Raw genomic sequence first — 17,027 nt, 5'->3', positions numbered from 1 at the left:
TATAATAGGGCTGTTGAAAGGCTTCTCTTTGGCTTCACTGTTCTCCTCTACTTGAACTTTACAAACAAGATAAATGCTTCATACATAACCTTGATTACACCATGACTCGGCTTGGTAATGTCAGTTGCAAGTTTGTTGGTTTAAGGGTTAGAATAATTTGTAAGTAACAGTAAATGTTTCTATTGTGTTTCCAGAATTTATAAAGTTGACATAGCATGGAAAGCTAAGAGGATTAAAAATCCATTAAAATAGTCACTAACATATGAAGAAGAAACACTCACAAACCTTCTTGAGAAGACACAATGGGTGGCAGGTAATCAGGAATGTATTCTTTTCTTTCCTCTGCATCTTTACTTCCAGGTTGAGGAAACTGAAGTACATTGTTCTTGCTAACAGGAAATGACGGAATTTGGTGTGGGAAGGTGACAGGCTCAATGTTGTGAATATAGTCTTCTAGTTCATGTAGACTAACCCCCATCAGCTGGAAAGCTTCACCAACATCATCCAAAATTGGGTCTGTTCGGCCATCTGAAACAAAGTCAAAAGCAAATCAAATTATTTGAAGAAATCCCACGAATATATTTTTAAATATTAAGAAAAAGTAGTAAGTAAATATGCAGCTCAGAATCAAACATTTTAACCCAGTTATTGGAAAGAATTTAATAGATTTTAAAGAGTATCACAGAATCATGTTTAAGCTGATTATTAAAGTCAAGTTTAAATATAATCAGACAACTAGCCAGAACACCATAGAAAAATCACACTCATGATTAGCTATTATAGAACAAATTTCAAAGTAGTTTACAGATGATCAAAAGCATCTGGAACAGCATCTGACACACAGAAAATGCCCCAAAAATAATAATAATAAAATAGTGTTTTGTCTTTTTTTTTTTTTTTAGGAGATGGCATCTTGGCTGGGCGCAATGGCTCACGCCTGTAATCCCAGCACTGAGAGGCCGAGGTGGGTAGATAACAAGGTCAAGGGTTCGAGACCAGCCTGGTCAACACGGTGAAACCCCGTCTCTACTAAAAATACAAAAATTAGCCAGGCGTGGTGGCGCACGCCTGTAATCCCAGCTACTCAGGGGACTGAGGCAGGAGAACTGCTCGAACCCAGGAGGCAGAGGTTGCAGTGAGCCGAGATCGTGCCACTACACTCTAGCCTGGGCAACAGAGCAAGACTCCATCTCAGAAAAAAAAAAAAAAAAAAAGAGATGGCATCTTGCTTGTTGCCCAGGCTGAAGTGCAGTGGTATGATCACAGCTCCTTGCTGCCTCAAACTTCTAGGCTCAAGCAATCTTCCCCTCTCAGTCTCCTGAGTAGCTGGGACTATAAGCACATGCCACCATGCCTGGGTAATTTTTTTTTTTTAATTTTGTAGAGATGAGTTCTTGCTATGTTGCTCAGGCTGGTTTTGAACTCCTGGCCTCAATCAATCCTTCTGCCTCTGCTTCCCAAAGTGGTGGGATAACAGGCATAAGCCAATGTGCCTGGCCTTTTTTTTTTTTTTAAATCATCAAACAAGTAGTGTGCTGCGCTGACAAAGTCAATGTTGGTTACATTTCCTCTGTTGTTCCCTGATGCATCTGCAGAATCTTAAACAGTGGCTGGCACATAGCTGGCACTCAATAAATACCTATTGAATGAATTATACCATTAAATGAATTTTTAAAATCTAAGAATATTTACAAAGAAGGCTTAGATCATAAAAGTTTGGTTTTTGTTTGTTTTTTGAGACAGGGTCTCACTCTGCTGCCCAGGCTGGAGTGCAGAAGGGCAATCATGGCTCACTGCAACCTTACCTTCCCAGGCTCAAGCCATCCTCCTACCTTCGCCTTCCGAGTAGCTGGGACTACCAGTGCACCACCAACATGCCTAGCCATAAAGATAATTTATCTATAAATTTTCAAATGTAATTAGAAAACACCACATAAAACAGAGATAAAAAGTTAGATACAGAGATTTTTTTCTTTACAAAAGCAAGTTTTTCTTATGCCTATTCTTAGCAGAGCTTAAGGTCTCTACATCTTTAAAAATGTCCATGAAAATTCCATTTTCTGATTTTCAATAGCCTAAAGGATTTAACTGAAATCCTGACTTTTTAACTGAAATCCTGAAATTTGATCACTTCAAACTCAGTATGTCTGAAATTAAATCACACTGTAAAATGAAAAAGAATCCAAATATTGCTAGAATTGGATGCATGTGTAGTAATGCATACAGAAACCTCTGGAAGGATATTCAGCCAATGGTTAACAGTTCAAGGGGATGGAAGCTGCAGTAGAAGCGAGGGCTATCGTGGAAGCAGGAAACTGACTTCTAACTCCACATACTTCTGCAGTCTTTGATTTTTTTTTTCTATAAGTATGGGTTACTTCTGTGATGTATTAAAAAAAGAAAATAAATAAAACGAATACTCTTCTTCTTACTGAACGTAAACAGGCATTTCAACTCTTCTATTCCTATTAAAGCTATTATTACTCTCTCAGTCTAAAAAATATAATAATCTTAAATTCCTCCATATGCTTTGCAGCCTCAAACCAAAACCTGGTAGTTTCTAACCCTGTCCCAGTCCCCTTCGGCCACCTTTTTTTTTTTTTTTTAAAACCATGATTTCAGATTTTTTTCCTTTCTCTCTATTCTTACTGTCACTGTCTCAGTATAGTCTCAAGTTCTGCCCACGTCAATCTCTTGTGCACATCACTGTCAGTACAATTTTCTTAAAATACCACTTTAATCATACTATTCCCCTACTTAGGAGTATGCAATGTTTTCTACTACATTTTAATTCTTTCGTCTAGCTTTCAAGTCCTTCCATAACCTGATCTCACTCTGTTGAACATTTTCCTCAGACACCCTTGGAATGAACTAGCTGCATAGGGAGCTGAACACCTTACTGGTACTTTTATTATGCTTAATCTCACCTGGACAGCTTAGTTTATGTGATTCTCTAAGCTGGAATACTCTATACCTTTATACAACCATACTTCATAGCTCAACTCAAATCTTATCTTTTCTGTGAAGTAATCCTACCCCAGAATCTATAGCCTACAGCCATCTCTCCTCTTATCCCTTTTACATTTACTCCCTGTACCATGCAAAAAAATATTACAGTACTGGTGTTGAAGAGTCAGTCTGAAAGATTTAGCACCTGCTTTCAGTACATGCCAACATATTTAACATATAATGTGACACCGACAGAGACATCTGCCCTTGAATGCTTGGAGACATTGTTACCCTAAGGCAATTCTGAAGTTCATTATTTGTTCATTATTTGAATTAATGGTAACTTCTAATACTTGCTTTAACTTGAGAACATTTCTTTTAGAAGAAACAAACACCATCAGTTTGTTGTTTCCTGACATTCTGGAACTCTTGAACACACCTTATGGTCAGGAATTGTATCTTAGTACTTAGTACTTAGACATACTAAGTATCTTAGTACTTAGACATACATAGTATGTCTCCAATGCCTAGTACAGGGGTTGGTTCATAAGTGATGCTCAGTAAGTGTTTGTTAAAACAACAGAAAGGATTTAAAGGAGTGGAATACAAGATTCCATAGTGGTAACCTGGAGCTACAGAATTTGACTTTAGAATAAGGCTGGTATAGAAAAAAGAATCTAAAAATATCTAATAAGTATACCAAAATTAGCATTAAAAAAAAAAGTCACCAAATTACGTGGGAATAATGAACCTGACAATCTCATTCTCACTGAAACCAAGAAACTGGCTATGGAAACTTGGTAATTAGGAACAAGGTTTACACTGAAGAGCTGCAGTGACCCCTGGATGACTTTGGAATACCTAGTCACATAGAGTGGCAGCTCCCTTCTGTTTTGTATAAACGGCAGTAAAGGTAACTATGTATTCAGGAGACATTTTGAATATCTAAAGATACATGGTAGCAAACATAATCTGGACTATGCCTAGCCTAGCCTAGCCTAGCCTATCAGTAACGGTATACTCAAAGACCACTGCAGCGGAGGCCAGAGGAAAAAGAAACAAAAGCCAGAAGAGCAGTCAGCTGGTGATGTACTTTCAAAATAAAAATGCACGCATATTACTTTGTGGTTACACATTCAGATGTATCAGTGAGCTGGGCATGGTGGCTCATGCCTGTAATCCCAGCACTTTGAAATGCTGAGGCAGGAGGATCACTTGAGCCCAGGAGTTTGACACCAGCCTGAGCAATATAACCAGACCACATCTCTACAAAAAATAAAAAGATTAGCCAGGCATGGTGGCGTATCCCTGTTGTCCCAGCTACTTGGAAGGCTGAGGCGGGAGGATCACTTGAGCCCTGAAGTTCGAGGCTATAGAGAGCTAAGATCGCACCACTGCACTCCACGCTCGGCGACAGAGTGAGACCCTGTCTCAAAAGAAGAAGAGTAATAGAAGTATCAGTGAAATCAAGCATTCAAAACATATACATTTTTGGAACTCAATATGTAAAGTCAATAAGTGGCTTTTAGGGTAGTGGTTTATCAGTTCATTCATTTATTCAACAAATATTTCTCAGGTGCCTATTATATAATGGCCCTACAGGTTACAGAATACAAACATAATCAATTTTTCTCCTGGAGAGGGGAAAGAGACATACACAGGTGATTACAAAACAAGATGACAAATAATATAAAAGAAATATGCACAGAATTATGAAAGCAGATAACATGAGTTCCCTAGAGCAAGTGATAAGTGCATCTGAAAATAAAAGTAATACTATTGGTGGGCCACGGGCAAAGGACACTCTAGGTAAGAAACAGCACGCATGTAGGAATGGACAGCTTAAAACATTTTGGAAAAGGCAGGTAGCTCAGCGTGGTCGCAGATTAGCATGGCAGGCTGGCAAAAGATAAGCAAAATGCTAGCTCGCAAAGGGAACTGTGTACTGCTAAGAGTTTCGATTTTTAGCCTGTAACCAACGAAGTATAGTTAAAATGTTTTTAAGAATAATGAGAGGATCAGATCTGTACTATGGACAGATTATTTTGGCAGCCCTGTGGAAGCGGGAACGAAACTTGGGGCCTAAGAAATACAGCGTGTGTCTGTGAGTCTCAATTTTCCAGTATAGGAACCACTTTAACAAAACAAAATATCCTATGAAACACTTCATTCAGTTCTCCAGCTCACCACCTTAAACATCATGACTTGAAACTAAAATGAGTGGTAGTTTCCTCTCCTCAACAAACACACATACAATGCTTCACATCAACAAGATAATGTGGAGCTTCTATTAAAATATTCCATTCCTTCCATTAAATTATTAAATACCACTAGCTATAGATATTACCAGACATTCATTTAAAACCCATAAGTACTGTAGCCCAGATTACCTGGAGAATCTTGTCAACTGCCCACGGTCCCTCTATCCTACTTCGATAGCCACTGACATCTCACTGGTAACCGAGACGTAAGTGAAAGTACATCTAATCAGCGAAACTGACAAAGTCAGCCTTGGAAAAACAGTAAATGGAGATGTCGTTCACGAAACGAACAGATACAGAAAGACGAGGCAGTGTCCCTAACGGAGCAGAGCTGTCAACGAGTCTATGTAGTTAGGAGCCCAGGAATGGCCAGTCTTGTAAGAAACGGCCGGTAGACGGAGCGCCTGTGACAACTAGTTGTAGTAGTTTGCGGGCAAGGAAGAAAAAGGACCGAGGTAAAAGAGGGTGTAGGGCACGCTGGGGGTGGATCTACCCGCAGCAAACAGGAGACAATGAGAGAGATCCAGACACATTTCAGAGCGGAGGAGCGGTAGGAGGGTGTGGAGCTGGGAGCGAAGACCCGGCTCCCGGGCTGGTGGCGGGAAGTTAGCGGACGGGGAAGAGGCACCCGAAGGATGACTAGAGTTTGGAGGGGCAGTGGAAGCCCAGGGACGTGGGAGGCCGAGGAGACAGCAGATCTCGAGGCGGGGTGCGGGATGCACACGCCGGGGACGCGGAGGGACAGGGAGAGCGAAGGTGTCACCCTTGACTTGCCGGGGCAGCCCTCCCGCACCCAGCCCGGTACTCACAGAGCTCAGAGTACCGATGGCAGCCCCGGCCCAGCTGCTGCAGATAGCGCTGCAGCACGTCCGTGAGGAGGTGGCAGGCGCTGAGCTGCACCGAGTCCCAGCCCAGCGCCTGGCAGATCTGCGCCACCGAGACCCTCAACAACGACCTGGAGTAACTCTCGCACATCCCGCTGCGTGGACGCCACCGCAGCCCTTGCTGCCACTGCTCTCCAGCCCCGCTGCCAGACCTTAGCAGGGTCCCCGATTCATCCTCTAGGGCTTCCGCAGCGGGGAAATGGTCCCCCGGACCCCCGGCGACCACCTCAAAGCCCCAGCAGCACGGAGCGCGCCAGCCTGAGAGCCGCCATTTTGGACTCGCTCCGCCTCCCGCTGGACGGCCGCCGGGGCGAGGCAGCATGAGCCGAATGCCGAGCGCGGCGATGAGAAAGCTCCGCCCCTTGGGAGCGGAACGATTCCTCGGGATCGCCTCTGAGGCCTGGAAGCCGGCCGGAAGCGGGCGTGGGGCGCGCAGGTGGAGGAGGCGCCCAGGGCGGCAGGTGCTGGGGCGGTCACCTGGGGGACAGCGGTGACGAAAACGCCAGTGTTTTAGAGGCAAACGAGGGATCTGGGATACGACATTGACAGGTTAGAGAGTTAGCACTAATAACGTTAGTCATATTAGAGGGTTATGTGCTAGAGAGAAGTTTGGGGCGTGGGAACTTACGGAACTCGCCAAACGCAAACCTGCGTTGGTGTTGCCTCTGCTAAAAATCTGTGTATTGAGCTGCTTGCCACTGCAAAGATTAAATAAAGTCCAAGCTGTTCCGCATGCCCTTCAAAGCCCTTCGCAATAGGGCAGGAACTAGGAGGAGGACTCTGTGCCAAATTAATGGGGGCCCCAAAAAACTCAGTCATCAAGATCGATAATATTTTAACAGTTTTTTTAAAAAATCCAAATCCATGCCATAAACTCCTGACTCACTCATGCCATTCTAATCCCAGCCCTGGTTCCAATAAAACTTTAAAAACAAACAAACAAACAAACAAACAAACAAACAAACAGGTAAGCTGCCTGTGCGCTGTAGTGTGCGATTTGAGCATCGCGGCTGTGATCTATCGGGGGATGGGGACCTCGGCTGCCTACAGAGGCCAAACCAGAGCCTTAAACCGGTGTCGCAGGCCGAGTGTCCTGGGAACGGTTGCCTACCCCAGAGCCTTCTCCCATCTCCATCCAAGTATTGCCAGAAATCGGATTTAGGGATAAATATCTTGATTTTTAAATACAGAATTGGGAACACATCTCAAAAGCCAAACTGATCCCACGGTTAGTCTAGATTCAGCCTGCAGGTCTCCCGATTGTAGTGGCTGAACTATGCGGTTTCTTAAATATGCCCTTCTGTACTTATCACAGTGTGTTTAGTTTATGTGCTCCTCCAATAAATTGCGAGTTTATGAGTGGCTCTATATTCCTCCGATAGGGACTATTCCAGAACTTTGAACATGATATTCACATTTTTCAAAGTCTGGGAAACTCAATAATAGAACTGAAATTATGGTTCTTCAGCTAAACGACGATCTGCAGAGAAGCAAGGTACTAAAGGGCAAGGTGCCTGCATTTACTCCATGGACACTCTGTCCCCAAGTTATCAGGAACATTGTGTTGCTAAATCTATGAGACATTTTTCAGTCCTAGCCTTACTTGATTATTTTGTAGCTATTTGATAATGTTGAACGCTTTTGTAACATTGAAACTCTCTTGCGCCTTGGATTTCACAAATCTGTCCCGCTACCGCCGCCACCCTGGGTGTTTGTTCCTCTTCATTTGCCTTTCTGTGTATAGGGGAGGGGATTTTATTTCGGAAAATTTCAAACCTACAGAAAAGTTGAAACAAAATCATAGACTCAAGTGTACACTTCAACTAGATTCACCAATTGTTAACATTTTGCCGATTTACTGTATCTTTTGTATTTATATATGCACGCAGGTATTTTTTTTCCAGCAGTTTGAAAATAAGCTGCAAACTTCATGACACTTAACCCCACCACACCTCGACATGTATCACCCCAAAACAAGAACATTCCCCCACATAACTATACACAAGACCATATGTCACAGGCTTGGTTCCCCAGGAAGTCAACTCTGAAATAGAGATGAGCCTGCAGAAAGTTCGTTGACGAATCCTCCTGGGACTTGGGGGAAGGAGTGAAAGCCAGGGTGCAGTGAATTCCTTGGCAAGGAAAGCCTCAGCCAAGCCAATGCCATAGTGTGCAGAAGCTGGAGTGGCCCTTCAGAGCTTCCCTGAATCCAAACAAGAAGGCTGGACCTTTATATTCCCATAGGAACAGGTCACTGCATGAGGGCTACCTGGGAAAGGGTGTGTGCTCTCAGGCAAAGGAACACTGCAGCTGAGTCCATTCAATTCCAAGGACAGCTGAAGTCCTTCAGTCCTGAGGGGGCTCTGAGCAGTGGATTAGAGCATTCATCACAGTTCATCTATTTTACCCTCAGAGACACTTCTTGGTTTGAGGAACAGCTCCTCCAGGATTCTGGAGGGGGCCCTTTCCCTGGGGAAAACATTAAAGAGGAAGCTCAGGAGACAAATTAGAGCCCCGACTGCTGCAGCCAGGCCTCAGCTGATACTCAGTATTCTCCTCCTCAGGCCTACATTTCTCTCATTTCTGGTCTCAGTAGCTTACTTGGTGGCATGATGCAGACCCTCGTGTGCAGGTCTGAGCCCCTGGTTTCCAGGCCCTTTTCAGACTGTGGCTGCTGAACTCGTCCTTATACCATCAGAATTGGGGAAGAGAATACCCAAAATTGGGCAAGAGGCACCCAAACAGACCATCTGGAAACCAAACACTCCACCTTGCCTCCCACTCTGTAATAGGAGCCCATCCCCCTCCTAAAGATGACTCCTCTCTTAGCTGCAGTCTCAGTGGAAGTGCCCAGGCAGCAACTGTAGCTAATGTTTCAGTGGGACTCCTGCTAGGTCCTCTGGTGAAAGCATTCCCTCTTTTGGAAATGGGATCTGTAAACCTGGAGAACCCAGAGTGGCAGGACAGGAAGAACAATTGCCCACGTGGATCCCTGGGAGTGATATAAGTGGAGAAACCCCAGTCTCCAACCTGTGTCATCTACTTATTGGGAACCCAGCATCACAGAAGTCATTGACTTGGTGGGGCACAGTGGCTCATGCCTGTAATCTCTATACTTTGGGAGGCCAAGGCAGGTAGATGGCTTGAGGCCAGGAGTTCAAGACAAGCCCTGGCAGCATAGTGAAACCCCCATCTCTACAAAAAAAAAAAAATTATATATATATATACATTTATATATATATATATACATTTATATATATATATAAAGAAATTAGCCCCAGCTACTCAGGAGGCAGAGGCCAGAAGGTAACTTGAGCCCAGGAGTTTGAGGCTATGGCGAGCTATGATCGAGTCACTGCACTCCAGCCTGGGCAACAGTGAGACCCTGTCTCTACAAAAAGAAAAAAGTTTGTTGGCTTAAAGAGTGCACAGCAGCCTAGGGGATCAGGCCCATCCTCAGAAGGTATTGCCTGTGTGCTGGTGCTTTCATTGTGCCTAAAAAAGGCTATTCCATTGCTCTGCCAGGCTGACAGCTTCTGAGTGGTGTGGTGTGTGATATGACCAGTGGGTTTCATAGCCTTGCGCCCACTCCCACATCTCCTTGATTGTAAAATGGGCCCCTTAGGCTGACATAGCGTGATATGGGAACCCAGTGGCTCAAACAAGATGAGCAGGAAAGGCAAATCCATACCCAGAGTATATATCTATTTCTTATCACAATGAATGTTTACCCTCGTTATCACATGGCTGACTAAGAATTGTGGCTCACAGCCTCTGTCCGGCATCATGAGAGAGCATGGTACCACATATTGCTAGCCTGAGAAAAGATCAAAATTCAAAGTGTGGTTTCTACTGAATGCATATTCCATTTGTACCATCGCAAAGTTGAAAATCATAAACCATCGTTAAGTTGGGGACTGTCTGTGTATGATGACACAGGGTGAGAGAATTAACATAGCTCTAGGACAAGACCAAAATGTATACTGTTGTCTGTTCCAACTGAATAGAAACTATTTCTGATCCTTTCTATTTGGGATGGAAAAAACAACTTTCATCAGCTAATGACCGCATGCCATATGCTTGAGACAATGTTTATCTGTTCTAGCAAAGACACCACATCTGGCACAGCAACTGCAACCAGGGTTACTACTTGGCTAAGTTTACAACAGTTCACTCTCACCCGTAAAGATGCATCTCATATTTGCAGGAGCCAGACTGTCAGATGAAATGAAAATATAGTGACCCACAGCCTCAGCATCCTTTAGGTCATGATTTCTGCCCACCCCGCCCCAGCTGCAGGGGCAGTTTCAAAGTCATCTCCTCAGCCCTCCCTTGCCCAAAGTTCTTACCTATGGGCCAAAGAACCAGCGTAGGGGTTGTGCCAACATCCCAGTATGTCCGTTCCAGTGACACATTCAGGAATCAGGGAATTGGCCACTGAGTGGATCTAAGTGTGGGCTGAGTCTGGGCCAAGACTCCAGGTGCCACTTGGCCTCAGATGCCCCCACTCTGACAAGGGACTCGTGATGACTCCGCGTCTCCTGGTTTCATTCTCAGCTTCCTCAAAATGTGTGGGTTTCCCTTTCCCCAATGGACCGTTACCTGAGTAATGGCCGTAGGTTCTTTTGCAAAATGAGTGGGGGGATCATTACCTTCGCCGTTTGGTGCTGCAGCATTCTTCTTCCTGAAGACTCAGCCTCTTCTTCAGTCAATAGGGTTTCAGTCTGAAAGCTGGCTTGGATCCAGGAATGGGGCATGGAATCATGACTGGTTATGGGAGTATCTGCCCTCACCCCCTGACTACCCATCCTTGAATTATTTTGATGGACCAGATTGAGTAGCCCACATGTTGGCGTCCATCCATTTCGCCCAGGGACCCCTTATTCTATGAATCATCCCCGTAACTCACCAGGTAAGCCCACACCCCTCTGATTGCTCTCACGCATAATTGCATTCACTTGGCTTCAGACTGCTGAATAGTTAAGTATTGCCACCTGGTTTCTATGATTTTTTGGGGTCCCATGAGCTCCATATTTCTCAAATATCTGGTACATTCATACATTGTCCCAGCTTGCTTCCACTGTTTTACCACCCTGTTCACCCCTGGTGGAAGTTTTAAGACTTGCATATTCAGGAACTGCTGCCTTGTGTCAGGTAGCACCTCTGTACTCCATCCACCACCCATACTGAAGTCCTCACCGCCAGCCTGTTGGGGAATCCAGCTCCAAAATCCCGTCTTGCATCTGCTCTCTCAGACCTCTCCGGCACCAAATGTCCCAAGCTGGACTCCCCAGGAAGCTGTCTCTGAGATGAAGATTAACCTCAGAGGAGGGCTCTTGGGGTCACCGCCTGGCAGAGAGAAGAGGAGGGCAGGCAGGAAGCAGGACTAGGGAAGGGCAGTGTTGAGAAGGGAGGGGCTTGGGGAGGGGAAGGGATGGGGAGAGGTTGAGGAGGAAAGGTGGAAGGGAGAGGAAGGGGGATGGGAAAGGGGGGGACGGGAAAGGGGAGAGAGCAGGACTGGGATAGGGAGACATTGGGCTCCAGCTCACAAAGGCCTCAGTCAAGCCCACAGAGAGCTGTAAGGCTGGAATGGCCCTTTGCAGTGTCCTGAGCCAGGCAGGGGGTCTTTATACTCTCATACTGATCAGACACTGGATGTAGGTGCTTCCGGAGGGGGCCATGACCTTGGGCAAGGTGATCTCCAGCTGAGGCAATTCCAACGAGGGTTGGCACCTGGGGGCTGTGTGCTTCCACCATTCCCAGTGGAAGGTCCTTCTGAAGGGGGATCTGGATGGTGCATCACAGCTCCCACCTCCCCATAATACCATGATCACACTCAGCAAACTAAGATTGACACAATAATATCCCACAAAATAAAGTGCGTGTTCAGATTTTCCCATCGTCCCCAAATGCCTTTTATGGCTTTAAATTTTATTTATTTATTTATTTATTTATTGAGACAGAGTTTTGCTCTTGTTGCCCAGGCTGGAGTGCAATGGCGAGATCTTGGCTCACTGCAACCTCTGCCTCTCCGGTTCAAGCGATTCTCCTGTCTCAGCCTCCCAAGTAGCTGGGATTATAGGCGTGCACCACCACACCTAGCTAATTTTTGTCTTTTTAGTAGAGATGGGGTTTCACCATGTTGGCCGGGCTGGTCTGTAACTCCCACCTGCCTTGGCCTCTCAAAGTTTTGGGATTACAAGGCATGAGCCACTGCGCCCAGCACGGATTCTTTTCTTTAGCTGGTGTGTCATGATCCATTACCTTCATGATTCTCTTGCTGCTTAAATTGTCCCGTATTTGGCCAGTGGGAGCCCTTTCCAGCCGGCCACTGTATTCTTGTACTGTGTCACCATCATTCATGGAGGACTTGCCATTTGGTGCCAGTAGATTTTCCAGGCTCACCTTGTGCTTCCCTTGCTCTAAGCTTGGAAGTAGACATCTCTCTGAGGAGCCCTGGTTCTTCTTAGAAAGGAATATTATTTAGAACCCAGACGTGTGCTAGCTGACCTTCATTACTACAGGGAAATCATTGCTTCAGGGCCCTTGTAGTGGAAAGAACTAAAAAATATGTATCTTTTTTTTTTTTTTTTTTGAGACGGAGTCTCGCTCTGTCACCCAGGCTGGAGTGCAATGGCTGGTCTCGGCTCACCGCAACCTCTGCCTCCCGGGTTCAAGCGATTCTCCTGCCTCAGTCTCCCGAGTAGCTGGGATTACAGGCGCACGACCTCGCCCGGCTAATTTTTTGTATTTTTAGTACAGATGGGGTTTCACCATGTTGGCCAGGCTGGTCTCTAACTCCTGACCTCAGGTGATCCGCCCACCTTGGCCTCCTAAAGTGCTGGGATTACAGGCGTGACCCACTGCACCCAGCAATATGTGTACTTTTGAAGTGCAAAGTACACACGGATGCCTCTAATTCAAGTCTAACATTACATATCCCTTTTCTCCTCCCATGTCCTATTTGCATATCCTGTCTCTCCCAAAGTGAGAAACCTGGCTTCAATATCAAAGATTTGACTTATCCTGCAATGTCTTTGCCTTTTATTACTTTTTTTGTTTGTTTTTTTTGTTGAGACGGAGTCTTGCTCTGTCACCCAAGCTGGAGTGAAGTGGTACGATCTCAGCTCACTGCAACCTCTGCCTCCCAAGTTCAAGCGATTCTCCTGCCTCAGCCTCCCAAATAGCTGGGATTACAGACATGCACCATCATGCCTGGTCACAGCTCACTGCAGCCTCGACCTCCCAGGTTCAAGCAATCTTTCTACCTCAGGCTCCTGAGTAGCTGGGACCACAGGCACATGTCACCATGCCTGGCTCATTTTTGTCTTTTTTGTAGAGATGGGTTTTGCTATGTGGCCGAGGCTAGTCTCAAACTGCTGGGCTCAAGCAATTTGCCCACCTCGGCCTCCCAAACTGCTGGGATTACAGGCATGAGCCACCACACCTGGCAGCTTTTGTCTGCTTTTACAGTGTTTGTTCTCTTTTCATAGGATTCACCTCAGTGGTTCATCATTAGCTGTGTAAAGATGACTCCTTAATATAACACTTTATCTTGGATTGTTCCTGAGTGCTATACTAGCGTAGCTAACTGCACCTAATGACTAATGTCTGCTTGGATGTCCAATATATCACTCAAATGTAATTAATGTTTGAGTGATGTCCGAAACTAAAATCATTCTATTCTTTGCTGTATACTTTGCGGGTGTAGAGGCAGGATCTGTGTTCGTCTCATTCACTAGTAAATAGTACATAGCAGTTAGTCATATTTCAGTAATGCCTTTTAGCACAATTCATCTTGCAATGATACAGAGAGTGGATTAGAGCACAACTCTGAATATATGAAAAACCACTGAGTGGTAGAATTTAGAAGGGTGAATTTCATGGCATGTGGATGATGTCTCAGTGAAGCCACTCTTTGAAGAGAGTAACTAGAAGTGAACAGTGGAGGCCAGGAATCAGGAACCTGTTCAAGAGCAGGAGTGGCAGAAATGGAGAGCAGCTGCTTCTTTAGCAGTGAGACTGCACACAGCTTAGCGGGGCATGAGATCTGTAGAATGAAATTTCTTCCTGAGATCAGAGCTCAGACTCATCCAAGAGGCCTGATCCTTATCATTCTGTCTTGGTGGACAAGGAAAAGAACCAAGAGCAATGTGGGAAAGGTGAGTACTGGGGCGTAGCCGTCAGTGCTGACGAGGGTTACAGTTGAGGACCAGTGAGCCCAACTTCAGCCAACGGCAGCACTTTTTCTTCAGTTGGTGCCAGGAGCTCAGTGACTGCACAGTTCTTAAGCTTCATTTAGAGAGTTTTGAATAATGATAATAAAGTTTCTGAAAGCTTCAACTATTCCATATTAAAGCACACAGAGAAACAGTTTCCTAAAGGGCACATTATAGACAACAGTTGTAATGATGGAAACTCAATCCTAGAATATTCAAATTAACAGACCTAGCCCTTTAGGTACCGTGTAGGTGTTTGCAGAAAATAGGATAGCCAGGAGCAGTGGCTCACTCCTGTAATCCCAGCACTTCAGGAGGCCGAGCCAGGCAGATCACTGAGGCCAGGAGTTCGAGACCAGCCTGGGCAACATGGCAAAACCCTGTCTCTACTAAAAATACAAAAATCAGCCAGGCATGGTGTAGTCCCAGTTACTTGGGAGGCTGAGGTGGGAGGATGGCTTGAGCCCAGGAGGTGAAGTTTGCAGTAAGCCAAGATCCTGCCACTGCACTCCAGCCTGGGTGATAGAGCCAGACCTCATCTCAAAAAAAAAAAAAAAAAAAAAAAAGCAGTTTGAATTATGTAATAAACCTTACCAGTGGACATTTATCACTGTAATTGCACTGTGTTATGCCACTTAGCAAAAGGAGAGGACAGAAGTTGGGGGAAAATTTCAAGCTTACTCTTTGATTCCTTCCTACATGTCTAAACCACACAGCATGGTACACTCACCTTTCCAGATTTATCTTGCCTTTCTCGTTCTCTGTATTAGCAGTTTTCAGAATGTGCATTTGAATAGAATTTGGTCTTTGCTTTTTCTGCTTCCTTGGCCTGAAATGCCTTCCCTCCCCACCAGTTAGCTCTAGTAGTTTAATTTCTACTGTTGGTCACTGGTCCTTGAGGACTGTTTAGACCTCCCTTCCTCCAAGCTGGATGGCCTTCTCAGTCCCCTTCATCTGTTCCCAAATTGAGTCAGTGTCCCTCTTGTGGCTCACCAATTGTAACTTACCACATTCTGTCATTTGCTTGTGTTCCCTCCAGACTGTAAGCTCCTGCAAGGAGGCGTTTTGTTATTGTATCCTCAGAGAGTCAGAGTGCCAGTGCACAGAAGAGCATCACTAAAGGCTACAGGGAGCTGATTAATTTTACATAGAGCAGACATTTAACCAAGAATATAGCACTTACTCCCTGTCAGATTCTCGATATTTTAAAATATTAGCTCATTTAATCCTAACAATCTTTTAATCTCCATCTTATAGATCATAAAACTAAAAGATTAAGTAACTTGCCCAAGGTCACAGCTGTTAAGGGCTGAGCTAGTATTCCAGTTCAGACACAGACTATTCTTACTTATGTTGACTGATTTCAAATTCCTGCTTTTCCTCCTTCCATGGTGTCTAGGACACTCAATTCACCCTCACAAATGTGTTCTGCTCTCCGGAAACTGGAGGTGGGCCAAGCCAAGCTTAGAAGCAAAATACAAAACAGGATGGGCATGGTGGCTCACACCTGTAATTCCAGCACTTTGCAGGGCTAAGGAGGATCACCTGAGCCCAGGAGTTCAAGACCAGACTGGGCAAAATAGCAATGACCCCATCTCTAAAAAAAAAATTTTTTTTTAAATTAGCCAGGTATAGTGGTGTGCACACAGACACACACACACACACACACAGCCTCCAGAGGCACGCGGTTCGTTGCTAACATTCCCAAAAGGTATCTTGTACTGGTTCACACTACACTTCCATCTGATTCCTCAGTTGTGAGCTGTTTCTTTCTCCTAGTCTCAGCCACCAACCCCTTCAGAAGTGGCTCCTGAAAACTTTGAGGGGAGTTAGAAAATGACTTTGAAGCTCTGGTCAGTTCACTAAACCTTTTTATTCATTACCATGAATATAGCTGTAAATACTTAAAGAATCCATTCTAAATACATGCATTCATTTGTTTTTAAAAGAGGAGCTTGTTAAGAATGGGTTTTATATTGTTTATAATTTTATGTATTTTGGAATTTATATATTACTTTTGTAATTTAAAAAAAAACAAAAAACTAAGTTCTCAATTTTAAACAAATACGGAAAAGCCTGAAATTTTGGCATGGCCAACTCAGAGTGTGGAGTCAACGCAGGCATCTAATCTTAATCGTGATCTAAATGTGAGTATCGTACTTTTCTCAGTGTTTAGAAAAGATGTTTTAAATAATTTAGAGTAAGTATATGCTTGCAATTTTGTATCCAGAATTCCAAGCAAATGCCTCCTGTGGCATTTTTTTTTTTTGGAACAGAGTCTTACTCTGTTGCCCAGGCTGGAGTACAGTGGCGCGATCTCAGCTCACTGCAACCTCTGCCTCCCAGGTTTAACCGATTCTCCTGCCTCAGCCTCCTGAGTAGCTGGGATTACAAGTGCGCACCATTTTTGTATTTTTTTTGTTTTGTTTTTAGTAGAAACAGGGTTTCACCATGTTGGCCAGGCTAGTCTCAAATTCCTGACCTCCAGTGATCCACCTTGAGTCTCAGTCTCCCAAAGTGTTAGGACTGCAGGCATGAGCCACCGTGCCTGGTCTTGTTGACTGTTCTTTCAGGCTGTAATAAGGCACAGAACTGGGCTGAGGCTGTGGCTGCAGCCCTTTCCCTCTATGTTGTCCCCATAGAAGCTAGACATTTTAAGGTCAGTGGAGCACTATCAAATCAAAAGAGCCTCTTAAATTGTCTTCTACTAAAAA

The 17,027-nt window shown here is 44.7% G+C and overlaps 1 protein-coding gene across 3 annotated transcripts in view; it reads right to left on the bottom strand.

The window, feature by feature from the left end:
• Window positions 1–6,400, bottom strand: part of TAF3 (TATA-box binding protein associated factor 3) — a 199,410-nt gene extending 193,010 nt beyond the window's left edge. For 2 of the 3 annotated variants that reach the window (XM_031015617.3, XM_031015618.3), the window contains exons 1-2: window positions 6,020–6,400; window positions 286–528 (exon numbers count right to left, since the gene is read on the bottom strand). In XM_031015617.3, the coding sequence (XP_030871477.1) occupies window positions 286–528; window positions 6,020–6,185 (409 nt within the window). In that variant the 5' untranslated portion in view covers window positions 6,186–6,400. The remainder of the gene's footprint in view (window positions 1–285; window positions 529–6,019) is intronic. The other variant, XR_008669188.2, reaches the window with a different exon arrangement.
• Between the last annotated feature and the right edge of the window lie 10,627 nt (window positions 6,401–17,027).

This window comes from Gorilla gorilla, chromosome 8, assembly GCF_029281585.2.
Source record: "Gorilla gorilla gorilla isolate KB3781 chromosome 8, NHGRI_mGorGor1-v2.1_pri, whole genome shotgun sequence".
Taxonomy (NCBI): domain Eukaryota; kingdom Metazoa; phylum Chordata; class Mammalia; order Primates; family Hominidae; genus Gorilla; species Gorilla gorilla.
Note: the sequence above shows the minus strand (reverse complement) of the source record. Positions and strands in the feature narration are given on the sequence as shown.